This window comes from Penaeus japonicus, unplaced genomic scaffold (assembly GCF_977035675.1).
Source record: "Penaeus japonicus unplaced genomic scaffold, GWHDUDI00000001_assembly GWHDUDI00000006, whole genome shotgun sequence".
Taxonomy (NCBI): Eukaryota; Metazoa; Arthropoda; class Malacostraca; order Decapoda; family Penaeidae; genus Penaeus; species Penaeus japonicus.
Window position 1 is genome coordinate 17199858 of NW_028234408.1, and position 20953 is coordinate 17220810.

General features: G+C 39.7%; 1 protein-coding gene across 1 annotated transcript in view; it reads right to left on the minus strand.

Moving 5' to 3' along the window:
• Positions 1-6212: 6212 nt before the first annotated feature.
• The window catches only part of LOC122262297 (uncharacterized), a 32480-nt gene continuing 17739 nt past the window's right edge, over positions 6213-20953 (minus strand). The window contains exons 14-40 of the mRNA XM_086537689.1: positions 18064-18287; positions 17792-17981; positions 17462-17689; positions 16360-16523; positions 13929-14056; positions 12780-12876; positions 12544-12669; positions 12333-12444; positions 12038-12211; positions 11535-11728; positions 11247-11439; positions 10947-11107; positions 10560-10746; positions 10088-10200; positions 9785-10004; positions 9332-9441; positions 9104-9218; positions 8772-8989; positions 8471-8660; positions 8235-8395; positions 8018-8118; positions 7754-7917; positions 7355-7470; positions 7163-7273; positions 6848-7006; positions 6550-6714; positions 6213-6429 (exon numbers count right to left, since the gene is read on the minus strand). Of these exons, the coding sequence (XP_086393815.1) occupies positions 6274-6429; positions 6550-6714; positions 6848-7006; positions 7163-7273; positions 7355-7470; positions 7754-7917; positions 8018-8118; positions 8235-8395; positions 8471-8660; positions 8772-8989; positions 9104-9218; positions 9332-9441; positions 9785-10004; positions 10088-10200; positions 10560-10746; positions 10947-11107; positions 11247-11439; positions 11535-11728; positions 12038-12211; positions 12333-12444; positions 12544-12669; positions 12780-12876; positions 13929-14056; positions 16360-16523; positions 17462-17689; positions 17792-17981; positions 18064-18287 (4277 nt within the window). The 3' untranslated portion in view covers positions 6213-6273. The remainder of the gene's footprint in view (positions 6430-6549; positions 6715-6847; positions 7007-7162; positions 7274-7354; positions 7471-7753; positions 7918-8017; positions 8119-8234; positions 8396-8470; positions 8661-8771; positions 8990-9103; positions 9219-9331; positions 9442-9784; positions 10005-10087; positions 10201-10559; positions 10747-10946; positions 11108-11246; positions 11440-11534; positions 11729-12037; positions 12212-12332; positions 12445-12543; positions 12670-12779; positions 12877-13928; positions 14057-16359; positions 16524-17461; positions 17690-17791; positions 17982-18063; positions 18288-20953) is intronic.

The window sequence follows — 20953 nt, forward strand, 5'->3', positions numbered from 1 at the left end:
ACACACACACACACACACACACACACACATATATTTATACATAAATGTGTGTGTGTATGTATGTGTGTGTGTGAATATATATTTAGATATATTTTTTAATGTATATTTAAATATGTATTATGTATACATATGTGTGTGTGTGTATTTGTGTGTTTGTATGTATAAACAGATGAAGCGCACACAAAAAACGCACATACATGTATGTCAGAAAGAATTGAGGCCCACCTTTTCCCTGTCGTAAAAAAAAGAATGCACTGATGCAATTAGTTCCATATACTTTAAATTCTCCATTTTGATAGAAAGGGAGACTTAGAAATGGACTTCAGTAGGAATATATTTGAAAATTGCTCCATACATTTCAAAATTTTAATAGTATTGAAAAAAATATATATATTGTGAGGGAACACCAGTTGTATACATAATTGCTGAGGTGATGGGGGAGGCAAAAATATTTACATTGTCACATAAAAAGAAAGCCAATAAGAGTTAGGGAATCATTACTAATAGATAGATCCTAGATTACAGGTAGTTATTGATGATGTATTGATAACCAGTAGCTTTCCCCAGACATGATCAATGCAGGTAGCTTTAAACTTTCCACATTCCTTGCAAGACACGTAAAACTTTTTTCTTTTTTTTCAATAGCAGCTTTATGGAACCAAAGTCCTATTATTTAATGATTTTTATTGAGCTTGGTTTTTGCATTCAAGAAGAATGGGATCTCAATAACTCCTTAAACGACCTGCCAAGTGAGAGAGAGAGCTTCATCTCCGTTGTGAAGGGAAGGTTACTGACCTGAAGGCATTTGCACAGGAGGAGCATGCAGGGAGTAGGAGTTCAATGTAATTTCATGAACATAAAAATAATTTGGAAGGGATTCAACCTTGGCAAAGAAGGAAAGACTTGAGAAATTTTCTTAGACCCTGGATATTTATTTGTAACAACATACTGTAGAAGTACAAGAGCCCAAGAATCTTGTGTACTGAGATGCACTCATTGTTGAAGGAGCAATATACAGTTTTATTCCCTCTAACTTTGGTTGACCATTACTTAATGATATATATCATTATTAATAGTGCAACATTTGTTATTAAGTCCTCCCTTATTCCTTGTGTATATCAGATGTCTTGTGTTTGTGTTCAGACAGTCCATATAAAGAGCAATAGGTTTATTGTAACCCAACTAGCTAACTGTAAACCAAAGAAGTAATGTAGGGACTGGGAATATATGGGTAACTAATCCATTTCACATTTTAATATCTGTAAGAAGCTACTGAAGCTCTATTTTTCAACAAATATTTTTGCTACATGAAATGACTGTGTCATTAATGACAAACTTGCCTTGTAGTTTTTAGAAGTGACATGTCCTCATTTAGTTCTTTGTATTATATATTGTATTATACTGTAATTCAGTCAATATTAAGATTACATTCAATTGTACATATGATCATGGTATTTTAATGTTGTGTGTGCCAAAATATGACATTTGTTACTTATCTATTGGCTATTGATAATCAAAATGTCTCTTTATATTAGTTACTTGTGACTTGGCTGACTTTGAAAATAATATATAAATTGAAATGTGTGAATGAATATAAATCACTGTAACTTTGTATTAATTACTGAATAAAATATCATATATAAATGATTGTCTTAATGCTGATCCTCTCCACATGATATGGATAAGAGAAGAAAACCTCCTTATGCTTATAAATGTTTATTATACATAGTCAGAGAAATGGCTAGATGGATAGATTGGTATTTGTCTGAAGTATTTTCTTTGGTAAAAATGCAACATTTTCATGTCATAAACATTAACTTCAGCCCCTGAATATGTATTTAAGGCTATTAGTACTGAAGGAATACCTTTTCCGATGCCTGTTTTTTCATAAATGTTAATTGTTATTCCCTGGACCAGGAATGCACATAACCTTACTGAATCTGATAGAACGAAAAGAAACCTAATGTGATATTTCCATTAAAGAAAGAAGCTTTATTTCCAGCTAAAAGGAACGCATGCTTTCATTCTTCCTCTCTCTCTACCAAACCGCGTTCGAGAAGGAAGTAATTCCTGGATGAGAGACGGGATGAGAGGTCAAAGGACCCTTCCACTGACCAGATGCAGGGTCCAGGAAAGTCGGTCACAAATATAAATGGTGCAGTTTGCGAACGTAGCAGTTGCGACGCTTAAAGCATTAATCAAGCAATCAGTTATGAATTAAAAGAGCACCTCGATCCAATAAGCATTTGTTAAAACTACGACTTCGTGCTTTTCATTGGTTAGCCAAAGACTTTTCTTCGCTCTCAAAACGCGTCTGCAATCACCGCCCTTTCATGGCATAAACACATTCACGCGCAATTTCTTCGAAGATCTTTTCTAAATATCAAACGGGCTAAATTTGGTTGTGTGTGTGTTAGGAAGATTTTTTTTTCAGAACAGAGTGAAACCTTAAAAATGATGCAAAGAAAATGTCACACTATTTGGTCATCGTTATCTCCAACTTTCAAGGAATGTTTGATTCTCCGGATGTCTGATTGGCTATCAGCTATTTTAGTTTGGCGAAATGGGGCTTTTCACAAACTGCGATTTGGTTTAGATTTATAATTCAAACATTTTGAATGTTTTCTGAGAGAGCCAGTAAGACCGAAACTCTTTTATAAAGTAATTTATGAATGTTTTTAGTTCAAGCTTAAGGAATATACGACAGGGTCGAGTTGCAACATTTGCGACAAATCTGACGTCACAAGTTGATTCTTGGATTGTTCTGAAGCCAGTGCGAGTCTGATTGCATCGCCATCCAAGAGGCGCCATTGCCCTGCCGGAAACACGCTTTCAAAACGCGTCCGCCAATCACCGCAAAATAATTAACTTAAAACCGTTAAAAACGACATGATTCAAATTTGACACTGCTTGATGATCGCTAAACCCAACTTTAAAGGAACTATTTTTGTTTTTAAGGATGTCTGATTAGCTCTCAACTATTTTAGGTGACAGGGATCAGCCTTTAGAATGTGATGAAATTCAAAATCTCAAATAGCGCATTAGTATCATTAAGTGGCCCTAGGTTCGCCCCGACCTCCGCACCTGTCGATACTTTAAATTAGCAAAGGATTTCAATCATCTATCTACCTCTGCTTAACTTATCGAAATGATCTAAGCCATGATGCGGTTTGGAAAAAAAAACTGAACATATTACATATTGTCATTATTTTCAAGAAGACCAGTAAGAGCGTAACTCTTTTGTAACGTAACTTATGAGTGATTTAGTTCCAGCTTGAGGAATTTGCGACGTGGTTGAGCAGTGGCAAAGGTTGCGCCAGATCTGACGTTGCAAGTTATTTCTTGGATCAGTCGACCCAGGGTGAGCGCAAATTCGCTTTATTTGCGACCAAAGCAGAGCTCCGACGGCGCAAAGCGTTTCTTTGATCCGCCGGCCGGACCGTGGGTTTTGTATTAACTAAGTGTAATCCTGTCAGGGACGCATCTCGTGCACTTTTTGTTGCCCTTGAAATGTAAGGAACTCGGACCCGCTCATGAAGCTCCATCAGCCACTGTAGGTGCACCCAAACATACACTCAACTGCTCATACGGTTGATTTGATAGCATCATCCATCCGAAGCCGAGTATGACAACATACCAAGAAATTAAACTCCATTCCACATCGATGCCAAAAGTTTCCTTGGAGGTGGGTGATATTGCGGCCCTCTGGATGTTGGCTGAGGGTTTCACCTGGTCTCGCAAGATTGGCATTGCCGCAGAATCTTGAAGGGCGGGTAACTTCACAAGGACAACGAACACCCTGTCCTTTACACGGCCTTTACGGAACAAGTTTTGTACGTCTGTCATCTTCACTTGGCCAACGGTGTGCCCATCAAGGGCTCCATGAGAGATGCATCGATGGAGCTAAAGATACGGATTGAAGTGAACAGATAAAATCTTAAATCATGAAGACAGCACACAATTCCCTTTAACAAAATGTTTTCTGGTTTGAAACCCATGAACTCTAATCACAAGGAAATAGAAAAAAAGGAATGGAATGAAGGCCGTTATAACAACACACATACAATGCTTAGTAATTGCTTGTCAACATTTTACTTATTTCCTAAAATAACATTCACAGTTAAACAACTTGTATGTTAAGTGGAAAACCCTAAAGACTGCAATATCCCCAGTTCACAAGGAAAATCAAAGAAATGTATAGATTTCCCTTAAGGAAATGGCAGAAATGGAAGATGAATTTGGTGAACCAGTTATCTGGTTTAGATTGAAAATACGATATTAACCAAATTCAGATGGTTCAGCTTTGGCTGCGAAGTATTAGTCCAAACAGAACCAAATAAAAAATATTCAATTGGTAATGAAAGGTTAGGGTTGGAAATTGAATGCGGTTTTTACTTTATATATTCCTATCACTTAGTTTCCTCATATACGAATTATCCCTCAAAATACCCTTTATTCTATTGAGCCTGATCGGTGCCAATCAAAAAGCATGAATCTGCCACTCGGTTATCAATGAATCCAGTCTGTATATCAGGTAAGTTGATATCAAGTTAATGCACAATCATCTCCGTCTCGCCGTTTTCCATTGCACTCAATTTGATTCAGAAATGTAACCGGATCAGAATTAAGTTTTATCATTTATTATCGATCATCATATTATTATTCATCATTATTATAATCTTTATATCTTTAGTATCATAATCATCATCATAACCATTAATAATCTTCATTCATCGTTAAAGAAGAAAATTCCCAATGCCAGATCCCCTGAAGTTCATTAGATTACTATGATAGAGGCCATTAATCATAGCCAGCGGGAATTTCGTTTCTGGACTTGCCATTTTGAAGCCCGAGGTGTGGGATTCAACACTTTCTCAGCTGTTGTGTATAGTGTGTGTATTATAATTTTAGATGATTGTAGGAGCGATCGTAAAAGTCAGACGTTTCTTTCGACGCATTTCCTAGACACTACTTTGTGCAATATTTGGAAGCATGTTCCGTCATTACATGCACCAGAGGATAAGAAACCATTCAACCATTCCACTCCTGGATGTCGATATACAGTGGTGTTGCACGAGTTTTAAAACTATTGATATGAAGTAAATGTATGCCATATACATAAATGCATTGTTAACACTGATACCTTTGTTCCGTTTCATTACCATGTATTTTTATTACAGCGTTATGAACCAATGTGACAGCAAAATAAAAAGGTGCTGACAATACCGATGTGGTGAATGAAATAGGGGCTATAACAATATAAGGACAAACAATAACTAAGGAAATTACTTTTTGTGAATATATGTGAATGCGCCGCAGTACGACTGCCGATACACCGCGGGAACATTTATCTTGTTTAGAATTCCCTCGAATCTTACCGGAATTTCCTATCCAATGTTAGGTCCACGAAGTTAACCCGTTGTGAACGGGTAAAGTGACATGCATGCCAAACACCTGTTGGCCTGACGACGGGTGGCATGAAGTAGGTGCCAGTGGCTATGGCATATGTGACGTCAGTGGGAGAGTCATTAGCGAGCCATACTCAGTACAACAAGCATAGTAATCCAATGTAGTGATAATGATGCCAATTGCAATTATACCTACTATAATTGCTATGATCTTTATCAAAATGGGTTTAGTTTAGTACCCCAAACCTAGATGGCACCACCCTCGCATTTCACCCGGAAAGAAAGCCGTGAAAGTCGCTCATCCATGTTCTTTCCCAACCACGTTAAAGCACCGGCGACGCAGGATGTGCAAGCAGAATGAGAAAAGGAAGTGATCGAGAACATGCATCGCGCTGTGGCTCTCGAAGTCGTAAGCACAGGTCTACTTCCTCCTCCTCGCCTCTCCATTTTCGTTCGGGAAGATCATTTCTTTCGCATTTGTTTAGGAAAGTACGAGAGGACAGAGGGACAGAGGGACAGAGGGACAGATGGAGAGTGGAGAGTGGAGAGTGGAGAGTGGAGAGTGGAGAGGGGAGAGGGGAGAGGGGAGAGGGAGAGATGGTAAGAAAGAATGTATGAATAAATAAACAGATAAAGTTTGATAGATTAAAAAAAACATGGACAAACAAATAGATAGAGATAAAGTGACACATCCATAAAGAGGGTCACAAGTATGTTTCTGTGGATACAGGTGTTTAGAATGGTGACTTGGTTGGCTTTATTTGCCATAGTATTTTACACCTCAAAGGCGAAGAAAAAAAGAAGTTAAATTTCATATTTATTATCAAAATAAAATATTAAAACTTCAACAGATAATCATCTACAATCATTCATAGAAAAAACCTTTGGTATTGAATCGGACAGCCATAAGTGTGTCTGGATTCCTACAAGAAACCCAAACCAGGTGTCTGTTCTTGGTCTGCATCTTCTGCAAGTCAACAGGATTGCTGCACACCGAGATTTGCTGGAAAAGCCGGAATCCCTGAAAAGACAGCAAATTAGCATACTCTAAGAGCACCGTTCTTCTGTTTGTTCACTTGGAATTGGGACACTGGGTTGAGCGGACACTGCTTATCATTTCGTGACACAGAACTGTACTTACTTCAGAAACTGTGTATTCATAAACCTCCAGGGTGTTCGTGTGCTCTGAGAGGAGTAACAGGTACAGGTCGTCTCCTATTCGCATGTGTTCTTGAGCGACGACACCGTAGGATGCTAGGGACTCGTATGGCTTGAATTTGGACGTCGAATCGTCGAATCTGAATACCTGCGGAAGACATTTTAAGAACGACAGTAAGAAATAAGTGGGTCATTCAGATATATGTCCATTAGGTAAATGTGCAATTAGATTCATATTGGTAAGATTGATTTCGTCACACAATGCTATGATGAAAACTAACCAGAACTTTCGTCGTATATTTCACGTTATCTTCAAAGGAAGAGAAGTCAGCAGCTTTTAGCTGGGCCAAAGTGAAGAAATGTTCCTGCTCTGGTTTACTTGAACTCAGGAACATTGCTGACGTCACGTGGTCTCCCATGTACTCTCCTTGTAGTGTAAACTACAGAAAAAAAGAAAATCACTTAATAACTTATTGAGTTCCGTTACTCAATTTTTTAAATCTCATGCGGCAACAAGAAATCCCATATTATGTAAAGTCCACAAACCAATATCAAGCGAGATTACACAGCCTGGACGTTCATAAAACCCAACCTACCTTTTCCTGGGAAGGAGACCAACCGTATATACGCGACGTTGCAGTGTAGGGATCGCTCGTACTGTTCCCATTCACAGTATTTGCTACCAACATGTACCATCGGCCATTGACCTAGAAATAGGTTTCGGTTATACATATTTTCGCCGTGAAATCAAATAACAAAGAAAACCCGAGAATGCCAAGGAAAGGTACCTTTGCCAAATCCACTGTCGAGGCACTGTTGTGCGCGCGTGTTGACCAGACCTTGGTTAAGTGGCTCTCCTCTACCCTCAGTACAGTGACCGAGGTGGTCTCTGCTGGGTCCGTCACTGTTCAAGGGGTTTTGCGTTGAGAGAATGTATGGATAATTTTTTTTTCTTATTTCATGAGAACGGACGCGATGTTGTAATTGGAATGTAAATTTGAGTTTAAAGTTCTGGAACTTCAGATTTATATCCTTGCTGTAATAGTCATTATCAGTTTACATCAAAAGAAAACCTATTCACATACTCGAACAGTGCAAGTTTGTTTTCTTAAGACAAAACATTGCATCTTTTCTTTCGTTACATTAAATATTTCCTTAAAACTGGTCTCGTTTACTGTCCAACTTACCATCAGCCATACGACCAACAGTGACAAAATAAGTTTGGTTAACTCCATTGGCATCTGCTGTAAAAGATGCAGCGTCGCTAACCAAGCCCAGTGTGTCATCCAAGATAACTTGCGTACCATCATTCTGTATTTTAAAAGTGCTGAATCCTACTTGGCCAAAACATCTGTACAAAATCAAGAAATTCATTTAATAGATGATCCAAATATAAAGAACTAATTGATGTGTAATTTTTTATCCAGCCGTTTTATAAAAAAAAGTCATACTCATGCTCAAGCCTTGTTCCTTCGTAGTAATTGCTCTCGAAGAATAATACAGAACGGTCATTGATAGTAACATTATGCTGCAGGTTCCCATCTTCTCCAACCTGTATCAAGGAATGATTCTGTAGGATCCGATATCCTCGGGTAATTACAGTATAATACCAAATGAATATCATCCGACCATAACCCTATAAAATCTTCTCGGGCCATTCAACCTCACCTGGTACAATGCAGACCTCGTTTCGCATGTGCAAGCCAGGCCGCAGTCCCTCACCGCCACCAAGTGCGTTTCCTCCCCCCATTGCCCGCGAGTCAATTTCCCTGCGAATTCAACGCGCTGCGTCCACACACTCTCCCCATAAGAGATCTTCTCGTACGCGCCTAGAAAAAAATCGTAATTTGAATACATGTCCGCACTGAGGTGATTATTCGTGTTATACACTTGGATCAACTTACCACATGTTAGACGATCATTGTCCGCTTGAACAGTTGTGAACTTGGTATTCAGGTCGTTGATCCTTTCCCTTTGGGACTCGATGTTAGACATGATGCTGGACACCTCGAGGTCAAGGTCACGGAGGCCGAGGCCGTTGACTGTTCCTTGCACAGCGACCGACGCTTCCGATTCTACCACGTTCTCGATGACCTGATCGGGATATTTCATCATCGACGTGTTGCTTAGAGATTTAACAAATGTACATTATTCAGACACACATGTAGCAAGTATAAAATAGGATGGAATAACAACTAAACCAACCAAACTGTGTTCGAAGGTGGCGGGTCTGTCCTTCCAAACAATGGTTCTGTTCAGCTCCTTTACATGAATTCCATTGATTTGCATCAAATCAACATTTCCATGAACAAGGAGGCCTCCATCTAACACCTTAACACCGGTGATATTTTGTCGAGATTTACCATATTTGACAACGAGATCAGACAGCATAACACTGTTGATCTCTTCTACCCCAAGGTCACCTGTGCGAAATATCCCAGCATTAGTTTTTACAATCCTGGCTTCAGTATTGTATCAATGGAGAATATAGGAAGTGCATGATTGTCTATGCTCGTATAGCCATTGCACAATCCAACCTTGAACTTCAATTTCTTCAAAAATGCAGTGTGAAGTCAACGTCTCATTGCTGTTCAGAGTAATACGTTCCTCAAGCAACTTCTTTAGGTCTATTCCATCCAGGTGTCCATTCACCTGAAATCAGAGTCATCGCCTTTAAATTTCAAAATTTACACTGTATTGACTTTTTAAAAAATCACAACTATCAGCGCTGACAGATTAAAAGCAAATCTTCTCTGGCAACTTGCCTTTAGATTTCCACGAACACTAATGGGAGCAGCGAAGGCAAGGTCACTGGGTATTTGCTGGTCCTTGGAGAGCACAATCAAGTCGCTTGCTGGGACGTCACCAAGTGTTCCTGTGGGGCATCTTTATTTAAGCCTTTTGTATTACGGTATTTACTGTGCAGATGATACAGAGCAAAGTGTTTGATAATCTGGTTTTAGTACACGTAGACTTCCCTGGCAGCAGTTTAACAACACATTAGCTTTGCTTCTAATTGCTTATATTTGTCTGAATCTGAGAAATGTGTACTGATACTTAAGATTCCATTTAATGCAGTCTAATATAGTATATAATCTAAATCAAAATAAAATATCTAGCGGTATAAAGAACGCTATTTTAGAACCCTTTCAGGTGGTGGTGTCCCTCGTGTGCCATAAAACACGTCTACATAACTTGTGCTAAACTGCTCTTCTCACCAGCTACGTCCAGGTTCTCAGCAGCAAAGCCATCAATGAAAACCTTATGGCCGTCAATAGAGAATGAATCACTCGTCGTTAATACTGCTTGACTGCCAAGAGCCGACATGTTCAAGGCGTTGATCAGCACTCCATCATCATCAAGAGGAGATATGCTGGTGCTTACAGTCATATTCTTCACCAGGACATCATTGGTAAAGTGGAGATCACAGCTGATGACCTGAAATATATTAAGGGAAAACAACTTTGTTTTTTTCAGCGAGGGAATATGTGTATTACCTTTCACACGTAATGGGTACCAACCGTGTTTTCATTATCCTGTACAGTTACATCATAAAGCTCATCCACTTGAACTCCATCAATAGTTTCTGCCCAAAGGTCGTGCATGTGCACATCAGAAGAAAATGTTGCACTTCCTGCAGAAGACACATACTAGATAGTAATGTACATATGTTTGGCAATCCGTACTTGCAGTTTAACCAGAGGCAACCAATACATCTAATAAACACTTGATACTATATTCGTCTCCACTAATACATCGCTATTGAGGATACATGTCATGAGCAAGGTTTTGAAGTTTTGAAGAGGTATGGGAAGACTTGCTAAGCTTCCTGTGCGGGAACAACTAAAACATCTAAGAATTCCATTTAACTACTAGGCTCATGTTAGGGATTCCCCTTCATCTTCCCATTGAACGCAGTCGAGAAGACACTTCTAAAATAGTTCATGCACTATTGAAAAAAAGCAAACTTAGAGCACATTACTATCTACTTGCCTGTTATTTCTTGATCGGAGGATTTGCGGACCAAAGTCTCAAGGAAACGCTGGACATTAATCTCGGGGGTTTCAGCCAGGAGTCTCTCGGACGTAGCTTTCCCCTTCACCTCAAGTTTATGTAGAGTGACTGGTGAAAATATGTCGACCTCCCCAGCACTTTGGTTCCAAGAAGCGGACATCTCGAGCTGTGGAATCACCATGGTTTTTATACTATTATTACATTTAAATACACGCACATGTATAGGTATAACCCCCCCCCACATAATTTTATACATATATATTACATACTACACAATTGTGTGTGTGTGTGTGTGTGTGTTATTTAAGTAAATCATACACACACATTTCAATCTGCCATGTCAGCATCACAAGTACCACTACATACAGCCAGAATATCGCAGCCATCGAGGAAGCCTGTGCCAGACATGACGTCACTCATGGCGACGTCCTCCTCGAAGACGACTGTTCCATCCAAAACGCCGGCCTGATCCACGAGCAAAAGGTCAGTGGTATTCACTCCGTCAATAACTGGGGCATCAATATTTGCTGTATGAAAGAGATTAACAAATTTCAGAATAGGAGAGGAAATAAAGTTCTTATTTTGAATCTAAACACGTAGATAGCTTACTATTGTGCACTTCTAAAGGTAGGAACATATTTATAATTACACAAACACATATCGTACCAGCTGTAATATCAGAGTTGAAAGTGTAGTTGCCAAGGATACTCTGATCACCATGTTTGGTCAAAATTCTGGGTACAAGTTCGGCCAAATTGATACCATTGATTGTGGTAGGATTGAAATCGCCCAGGACAAGTACAGGTCGATCTAGCCTTTTTGTTCCAGTGATTGTACCATTGTAGTTCACTGGCACTACCTGGAAATGAGTTCTCTCTCTCAGACACAGCCACGAAGTTGGCAACCCTAAAGTCGCGTGCATGTTTTTCCACGTTAAGAAAAAGAAATGCTTACCATATTCAAATGGTCAGTCCAGTTCTTCTTATTTACTACATACAGATTCGGCGTCTGGGTGAAGTGAAGCGCCCCGTTTACGGTGACCTTCCCTTCTAAAACTTGCGGTTGCAACGATTGCCTCCTGAGGCTGCGTGTTGCTAGGTCGTCAACGTCAACTCCATCAACCGTGCCAGTGACGTGGAGTTGGTCTACTGTCATTTTCAAAGATAATTACACAAATTATTGTACTTCCTGGTTGGTTTGTATATCTTAGTATTTTTGTTTTAAAGAATGTCAGTTTTGTTTGATCCAAGAAAATCATTGAGTCTATACCTATCAACTTGTTTGCAATTCATCCATGATTTGCATTGACTATTTAGTGTCCAAGGAAAAACATTTGCAAACGATCTGAGCTCTCCACAAGAGACGCATGCTAATCTTTAGAAAACGTTACCCATATTTCGTTTTACTTTGAGAAACCCACTCACTGTTCTTTATTACAACACGTCACATGTAAGTACCGGTAACTGTTCCTTCGAAGTCAAGAGGTCCAGAAATCGTCGCATTTTCGTTTGTTAACACAATGTCAGCTGCTGCCGCTTCCAGACGTATACCGTTCAGACTCTCCAGCACCAAGTCAGCGTTGGACGGACTCACTGATTCGGCTTTTACCTTCCTCGTAAAGGTGAGGGTTTCTTTCATGCAAACGAAGGGTACGGGGGGTGGGGGGGGGGGTAAAGAGAAATCAGGAAATATATAGAATCAACTGGTTAATTTAAGAAAAAAAAATATGCTTACTGTAAGGTTTTAACTTACCTGTGTGAGGTACAGTATGATCCAACATCAGTAGGTCCGAGGATACATTCCAACCGTTCAGTTTTCCACTGAGAGACAAGTCACCATCAACTGTCAACTTTCCACCCATTTCCTGCAAATGTGAAAATGAAGAAAAAGACCTCGACCAGGTTACACAGACTATAACTATATCCAAAAGCAGTAAAAGAATGTGAATGACAGAAACACTCACCACTTTCCCTTCTATGACCTGCTCACTTGTTCTGTCGATTACCTCGGTCTCCAAATCGGAAACATCCACTTCATCTATAGTCTTGCTATCAATCATTTCCAGATCTCCCTTTATTGTTACTGGGGCCTGTGTTGGTACAGACATATCAGGACGTGCAAGAACATTATAGTGGGGAATAGTGGGTGATTTACTTAAGAATGAAGAATGCTCATCAATAACTAACGCAGTTTTGTTACCTGGAAAACATATGCTCCAGCAACGGTCTGTGGTCCCTTTACATTGAAGTAGTCGGTCATCTGATGCCGGTTTATACTTGCTCCATTCATGGAATCTCTTGAAAGCGGAACACCAATTAATCGTTGGGTTATGTAAACTGTACAGTCTAACACCAAGATTATGCTATTATGCAACCATAGGTTATAGAATTCAAAACACTCCTCTGGTCCCGTCATGATGTCCCTCACCAACTCTAATTCAACGGAACACCAACCGGAAATATGTTATTCTGCAAAGTGAAACTCAAAGCAATTTCCTGGTGTCAACTGTGTGGGTTTGAATGCGTTGCCCTTTGATTCTTCAATTTCATCATAGTTTTTTTTTTCTTCCATAGAAATTCATGGATTCTGTAGGAATATTTCTACTGCTCATTTGAAGTTATAATTGTATCTAAATTCCGAAAACAAAGTCATACAAAAGACCTGATTTGTAAATAGACAAAAAAAAGTCCCCTATGAAAATTTAGATACTTCGGCGTAATAATATAAATACAAATTTAAAGTTTTATGCAAGGATAACTGTACCTGTCACCTGCTATATGCTGTAATTTTGCCACTGTTGAAATTATGTCCGCAAGTAGTTTGGAATATCAAAGATATGAAAACAACAAACTAACTATTGGCAAACTGAACTGGAAAGGGACAACTTTTTTTGTTTTTGTTTTTTTGTGTGCTTTGCTGTTGAGCATATCTTTATATTGATTGTCTGTTTTATGAAGGAAAACGGTGCATGAATGATCAGAATAGTCATGAAATAGGCAAACATTAATTAATTTCAATTTTCCACAATTCATATATCTATAGGTATTATTAATTTCACATATAGAAACCTAGTCCTCGCTTGCTTTTTCCCAGTATCACCTCTTCCTCTAAAGCGTCAATTTTGTTGAAGAATAATTGGTGAAAATGCGACCAATCATAATTCTTCAACAGAATCCTTATCCGATTTGTGAGCATCCATACCAAAACGGACTTATTATTTACATTCTATGAAATGTGTATTAGGCCTATTATCAGCATACAAAATCACCGCCACAGCTCAAATCAGCTCGTGCCCACGGACAGTCATACAACAAAATGCACTCCTTCCTCGTCACTGAGAGGACTCACCGGAAAGTGGCGTTGTTCAGGGAAGGCGAAGCCGTGACCACTTGATCTGTGCTCTTCCTCCAGTATCGTCTGTCGATGCCACTCATCGCAAGGTCATTTATGTTGCCTGTCGTCACATTTCCTGATGCCTGAAACATCACTTGTTACTAAAGATATTAAAACTAGGAATAAGTCTGTAATTTACCTGTTTCATCATTGGTACTTAGAACCTCTCAAAAGATTGATGGGCCATCTACATGGTCTTGACTTTCCCAATTTGGAGCCAGCTTCCCTGTCAGCTCAAGACTGCTGATGAGTCTGCCTCCAACCATGTCCACTCCCTGTAGTTCATCAGTCCTTCCCCTTACCAAAGCAAAGCAGTTGCCGTCTTAGGCTTTAGCAAATCGTCTGCCCTCTTTTCTCTTCCCCTAATAACCCTTAACAATTGTCCTTAGATCCTTTCATCTCTGCTCATTCCATAGATGAAACATGACCAAAATATGAAAGGGCTTCGCAACGGCCTTCAATTTACTAGAGAATGTCATAATGGCATTGTTATAAATCTTCCTGCCAGTGCTTGGAGGAAAGTTTAAGTAGCATCACCATTACTGGAGATTACCAAAAAGCACCAGCTGACCGGGCAAAGTTTCCGAAGGACTGATTATTGTGGCTAGGGCGTGATATGACGCAATGAATCAGCGTTATAATAACCTCTTTTCAGAATTTCTTAGTCTGTTTTACTTAACTGGGTGTGTTTGAAGGTTATAGAATGTAATATATCAAATATTACTTTACTGAAAAAATAATATTGATGATAATTTCTACTGATTTTGGTTGGAAATTAATTATTCCGAAATTGAAGGGGATTGGGAAAGGAAAAAAATCAGTGAAAGATTACTAAAGTAACTATTTTTAAAAAGTAGATTACCGCCTCAGGTGAGTCGCAGACTGACGACCACAAACCTTCCACTTATAGATCGGTCAGAGGCACGTCAACGGTATACTTATTTATTTAAGTATTTATTTTTAAGAAGATCCATGCCCTGCTCATAGTAGTAAGTGCTCACTTGTCTTTTTTACGAACTTTGTAATCTAGTGATATGTGCAAAGTTGTGTTGTTTGCGATGTCCCCTCTAATTCCAGTTTAAGCTTTTCCGAGGACTAGAGTCACGAGGCCGAGCGGCCATTCCGGAAAGCGTTCAGTTACCCATTTTGTGTACAATTTTCGTCGTGATATTGACCTATATGTGGAAAATTTCATGCTCCCTGTTCCCTCCGGCTGCCTTACGAGCTCTAATCGTGAGGCATCCCAGGTGTAACACATTAATATTTCATACATTGCCTTATTGTGTCATGCGTTGTACATGTGCATTTGGAAGCGGATTCTTCGGACTCGAAAGTTTGGAGTGAGAGGAACCTTTGGCGTGGCATTCGTCAATGTCAGTTCCACAAGTGCTCTCAATATATAAATAAATATAAATAAATATAAATGTAAATGAATAAACAAATGTAAATGATTATAAATAAAAAAATAAATAAATATAAATATATATAAGTAAATAAATACAAATAGATCAATAAAAAAAAAAAAATGTGTGTGCGTGTGTGTGCGCGCGCGCACGTGTGTATTGCGCGCACCTCACTGGCCTTAACTTAAACCCCCATCCCTCGGAATGCGAGGGTAATCTTGGTGTAATAAGCTTGAAGTTTGGGTACTCTGAAAGCTGGTACGGTGAAACAGACGATAGTATGAGTTGTGCGGTTTACTGTTGGAAACCGACTTGCACGAGCGAGTAGTGGGCAGCAGCTAAGCAATGAGTGATGGCCATACCGAGTGCCGATGGACGGAAGGGAACGCGGACGAGGGCGTCTTCGTGCCTGGTAAACTGAGCTGGTAAGGTTATAATGTTTTGTTACACAAGCAGGACGTGCAAAGGTTACTTCGCACGGCGGTACACAATACATGTGGATATTAATACGAGATTGCACTGCAGATACGATATAACAAACAGAAATTATAGCATATAATGAATGGTCGTTTATGAGCAGTAGCGGATCTGACATCGCCATATGAATATTGGGTTGCACAGACTGTTCTCTCCAACGCAAGACTTTTGAGTCTTAATATTTTCTAACTAAAGATCTGATCCCTTCTAAAGTTTCGATTTTTTTTAAATCGGCCTGAAGTTGTGTTCACAACAGGCCAACCTCGCCTCCTACCCTTTTAAAATGGAATATACTGTGCAGCTATCTTCGAATTCGATGAATGGGCATAAAAACTGAATATGGCCTTCATATTGCCATGACGGCTTATGCCCACATAGTGCAATTACCAATAAAATCCTACATCCCCATAATCATGAATGTCAAACAGTTATGACTGGCAAATGTAAAACAAAGGTCAAGTCGCGGAAACTTATTCTGGGATAAGATATTCTTACAATGCCCCCACCTGGAGAGGAACAGTCAGGTCGACAGCCTCATTAATCACAAAGCTGTCCATGTATTCCATCTTTTTAAGGGATGAAGGGTCGACCATGTTGATTGTAGCACCTTCAGTCATGAGGACACCATCGCCGCTCGTCACTCGCACACTGCCATTGAATGTGATGCGACCTGTCATGAAATACAGCCAGTTCCATATTTGAATATATTAATGAGCGTACTGCATACGAAAAACTTGTACATAGGGATTGAGATCATGTAAACAGTCAAAGTGAAAATCAGGTCACGATTTGTTAAATAAAAATGTTAGATATAAAATGCCTAGTTTACACGAAAATCTGACACTTAGTATTAAAAAAATGATAACTTTATCATACTGCCCCCTTGACTACAATGTACATTATACTCAACGTTCTGATTTTACTTTTAATTAAATACACCTTTATGTTGCAATTATTTTTTCAAACATACTTTGTATGCCATTAGATATCTCTCCAACTATTAGCATTCGTATTGTAAGCAATAGAACATGCCTACAGTATATGACGACTGGAGTCCACATGTATTTATGACAAGTGGACAGCTTCCATCATCAATTACCATAAGATATAACAACCATCTCTTGCAGTCCTTTCAGATTATTACTTAATCGAGTCTAACAAATGAATCACAAAAAACGCTATTCTAACGATAAAAAATCTACATACTTAAGCAATTTATAAGAATTGTAACAATACTCAAAGAAGACTATGCTCTCATACCGAGTAGTTTACTAGTCCAGTGGTAACAACTTCAAGGAATATTTATCATTCTCCTCAAAATGTGGATCGAAATGTAATCATCCATATGGCTGAGGACCCTGTATGCTAATCAATAACGAGTGATGATTGACTTCAGTACCACATAAAAACTCATGACAAGTAGGAAGGAGCCACAAAATCAAACACATTTGTCTCCCATTTTAGGTTACCAACGACTAGAACAATCAGATTACATAAATATAACATGTCAATCTGAAAAATAAGAGTAACGATTTCTTAAAGAGCAAGAGGAACCTCAGGCCAATACCCCTACCCTACAGAAGACAATGATCAGCAGAACAAACTTACCGTCTATTACCTGGTCACCTGTAGTAAGGACTGCATCTTGGCTGAGGTCGAGTCCGTTTATATTCCCACTATTCATGGCCGTGGTGACAGTGGCCTGGTCGAAGTGATAGCTGCCTGATATGACGTCATTGGAAGACACCTTTAACATGTCACTCCACGAGATGCCGTTCACTCTAGGGTTAGTGACACTATCTTCCACGCTTACATCACCGCGGTAAGTGATCCCACCTGCAGACATGAAAGACATCTTGCAATATGAATATCATAATTCTCATTTCCATTATGCAGTTTTATCTTCACAGTCAAAAGCAGTGACTTGTTTAATTTTACCCGATAACGTAAAGTCGCCCGAAGTCTTGACGACGGACTGGTTAAGCACATTCAAATCGACATCATTTATGAGCTTAACCTCGGCGTTGCCTTCCACCTTGACAGCACCCAGGTTATAGTCGCCTCTCAGGGTCTGGGTCGTTCGTAGGTTTGTGTATACAGCACGATTCGTCAGATCAGCTAAATCAACCTGTGCAAATTGAATGAAAGCTCTGCAACTGTTCGGGGATGCAATGTACAATATATTAATCTAACAAATTTCGCATACATACACCATTAACTAAACCAGCGTCCAATCTCTCGACTACAGTTAGATTCTGTAAAGTCTTCTCATCAGTGAAGGTGGCATTGTCGTCCTTTGTAACCATGTGATCTGAATCTACACCGTTGATAAGAAGGGACATGTTATCGCCAGAGTTGATGGTCATCGCATGGACGTGGTTGTACGTGTGGTTACCAGTCACTTCCTGTGAGGTGGCACTCTTTAGCATAAACTCTGAAAGGAATGGGCGAGGCCAGGTCAGTTCAGTTTTTATTACAAAGGAAGTGGATATATAATGGGATGGACGAAGAAGAGTACATCCTTCTCTGGTAGGTCTATACAGTCGTGATCTTTGGCAGAATTATTTTTTCTCCTAATTTGATGATGTGGTAGTACTAGAAGTATTTAAGGTAACATGGACAGGACCACTGTTGGCAAGAGATGAAGAAAAACACTTTCGTGATGTTCATGTCAGGAAGATGGATTTATTATAGTATAATTAGCTTTTTCCGTGTGAAAACTATTCTGAAACACCATTTCTACTTGTAAAGGCATATACAAACTTTTAATAAGGGGATAACTAAAACATGTCTACGAAATTGTGATATTTTTAAGGGTGAAACGTTTTCTGACATTCCGGATGACGGTTTCCAGAACAAATTATGTAAAGAAGCTACTCTCACGTCTCCAACTCGACCGAAAAAAATATTAAAGAAGGTAAATTCTGAGTCGCAGCATAAACAATTATCACCCTATCATGCTCTTTGCCTACAATTAAACAGAGGGATGAGCAAGGCTACACATTGCTTACTGCGAAAGGAGCACAACTGCAGACTCTTTCCATCATATGCACGCGTCTTAGAAGCTAAACAGTCATGCTATCCTACTGGAATGCTAATAGATGATTTTGACATGAAGCTTCCATTACAAGCTCTGCTTGATCATATGGTCATGAGATTAATTGAACTACAAAGAGAGGCATTTGAATTACTGATTGCCAGCTAGTGGAATAGACACAGCCACAGAGTCAGAGTTGTCTGCCACCTTCATTTGCCCTATCACTATAAAGGTACAGGACACTAACATCATAGTGTGGCAGAATCTGGCCCCATCATCTCCAATTTATTTTCGACCTCTCCATTTGCAGTTTGCTAAAGAAACACCAGAATCAACGAGTAAAGAGTTTTCTCGTTTTACCAGTGAAATAACTGCACTTCAGCCAACCACTGAAACAGGCATTGAGATTGCACATAACATCATTCCAACCATGGTAGACGGCAAGGTGTGTCAAGCCTTATCAGGGAATCCATCATCATCGTCATGCTACATCTGCTTGCCCGCCATGAAGCCATCACAAATGAACAATTTAAATGATAAAGGAAAAAAAGGCGTTGCTAATTATCATATAAAACACAGCATCTCCTCACTGCATCTGTACATAAATTGCATGGAGTGTGTACTACATATTGCCTACAGAATGCAGCTAAAAACATGGAAGGTTCAAGGAAAGGAAGCGCATGATGCTATGGCAGCTGAAAAGAAGAGAGTTCAGAAAGAGCTGAAAAATGAACTCCACATAAATGTCGATGTCAAGGCAGTGGTAACACCAATAACGGCAATACTGTGAGGAAGTTTTTTAAAGAGTGGGCTTTTGTAGCCAGAATAACTGGAGTTGATGGTGAGGTTATCCGGAGGTTAGGGGTCTTGCTAACTGGTTGGATCACACGTGTAAAATCTCTCGGTCAAGAGTAAATGAAGACCTGATGCATTGGCTCCTTGCATCCTCTGATCCAATGGTTGCAGTCCACCGCAAAAGAGGAATGGAAAAAGACAACGAACTCTCCCAGGATGTTCTTTCATTATCAAAAGAATCTTCATACCAACTTGGATGTGGAAAGTGAGTGATGAAAGTGATGATGGAAATTAGTGCCATATAGGCAACATTTGTCGCTAGGTTTTCTGCTATCTTGTATATTTACAGTAATATTATTGTTAATGTTGTGTTTAGTTCTTTGTTTGAACAAATTTGTTTTATTTATCTTGATGTCATTAATAAACATGACAATACACTATCCGTTAGTTTTTTTATTCATCTTCAAAATATAAAAGGCTATATGGAAAGGAAGATATGATGATTAATAATTAGTCAGAATTATTTAGTTAAATGTGATGTTAATTCCCGTAGATTTTCTTTTGTGAAGCGCGTGGCCACGTTTTCTCCAAACGAGACCAGTGTGCGCCGTGGTGATCGGACGTGTTTTTGCCTCCTCTCCGCCGCAACATTACAACTCAGCAAACCATGCCATCTCATGGTCCCGCAGTGTCAGAGGGAACTCTGACCCCTCCCCTGAGTTTGTAGGGGCCAACCAGGGGGCCTCCCTGGTGCTTCCTCGGGCAGCTAGCACGAGCTCTTATCCCCAGAGTTAAAGGGGACCCTTGGCCCAGGGTAATGTGCCCCTTTCCCAGGGTACCGGGACCTCAGCCCTAGGAGATGGGCCCCCAGGCAGCTTGGATCAAAGCTGCCTCCCCGCCCAGGAGAATGGGCACCCCCATGGCAGCCAGGGTCAAGGCTGCTCCCCGTCCCAGGGTAAGGGGCACCCTAGCACCCAAAGTAACCCTAACAGTGTCAACAGTGAAAACATTAAAAGCACAATTCTTTATGAAGATGTAAACAGAAAAACAGTGCATCAAGCCGGCAGTGCCATAATAGTGCTAAACACAATTCTGTGCTTTATTGCAACAAAAAGGTCATGGGCAAGATTGGTCATCTGTGAACATATTAGGAAACTATATAGACCGGATGATATTGAAAAAGCCCGTGACATTGTGATCAGTCTATCCGACGGTAGAAAACCCAGGAACACGACTCGTAATTTTAAAAGGATGCCAAACATCATCGT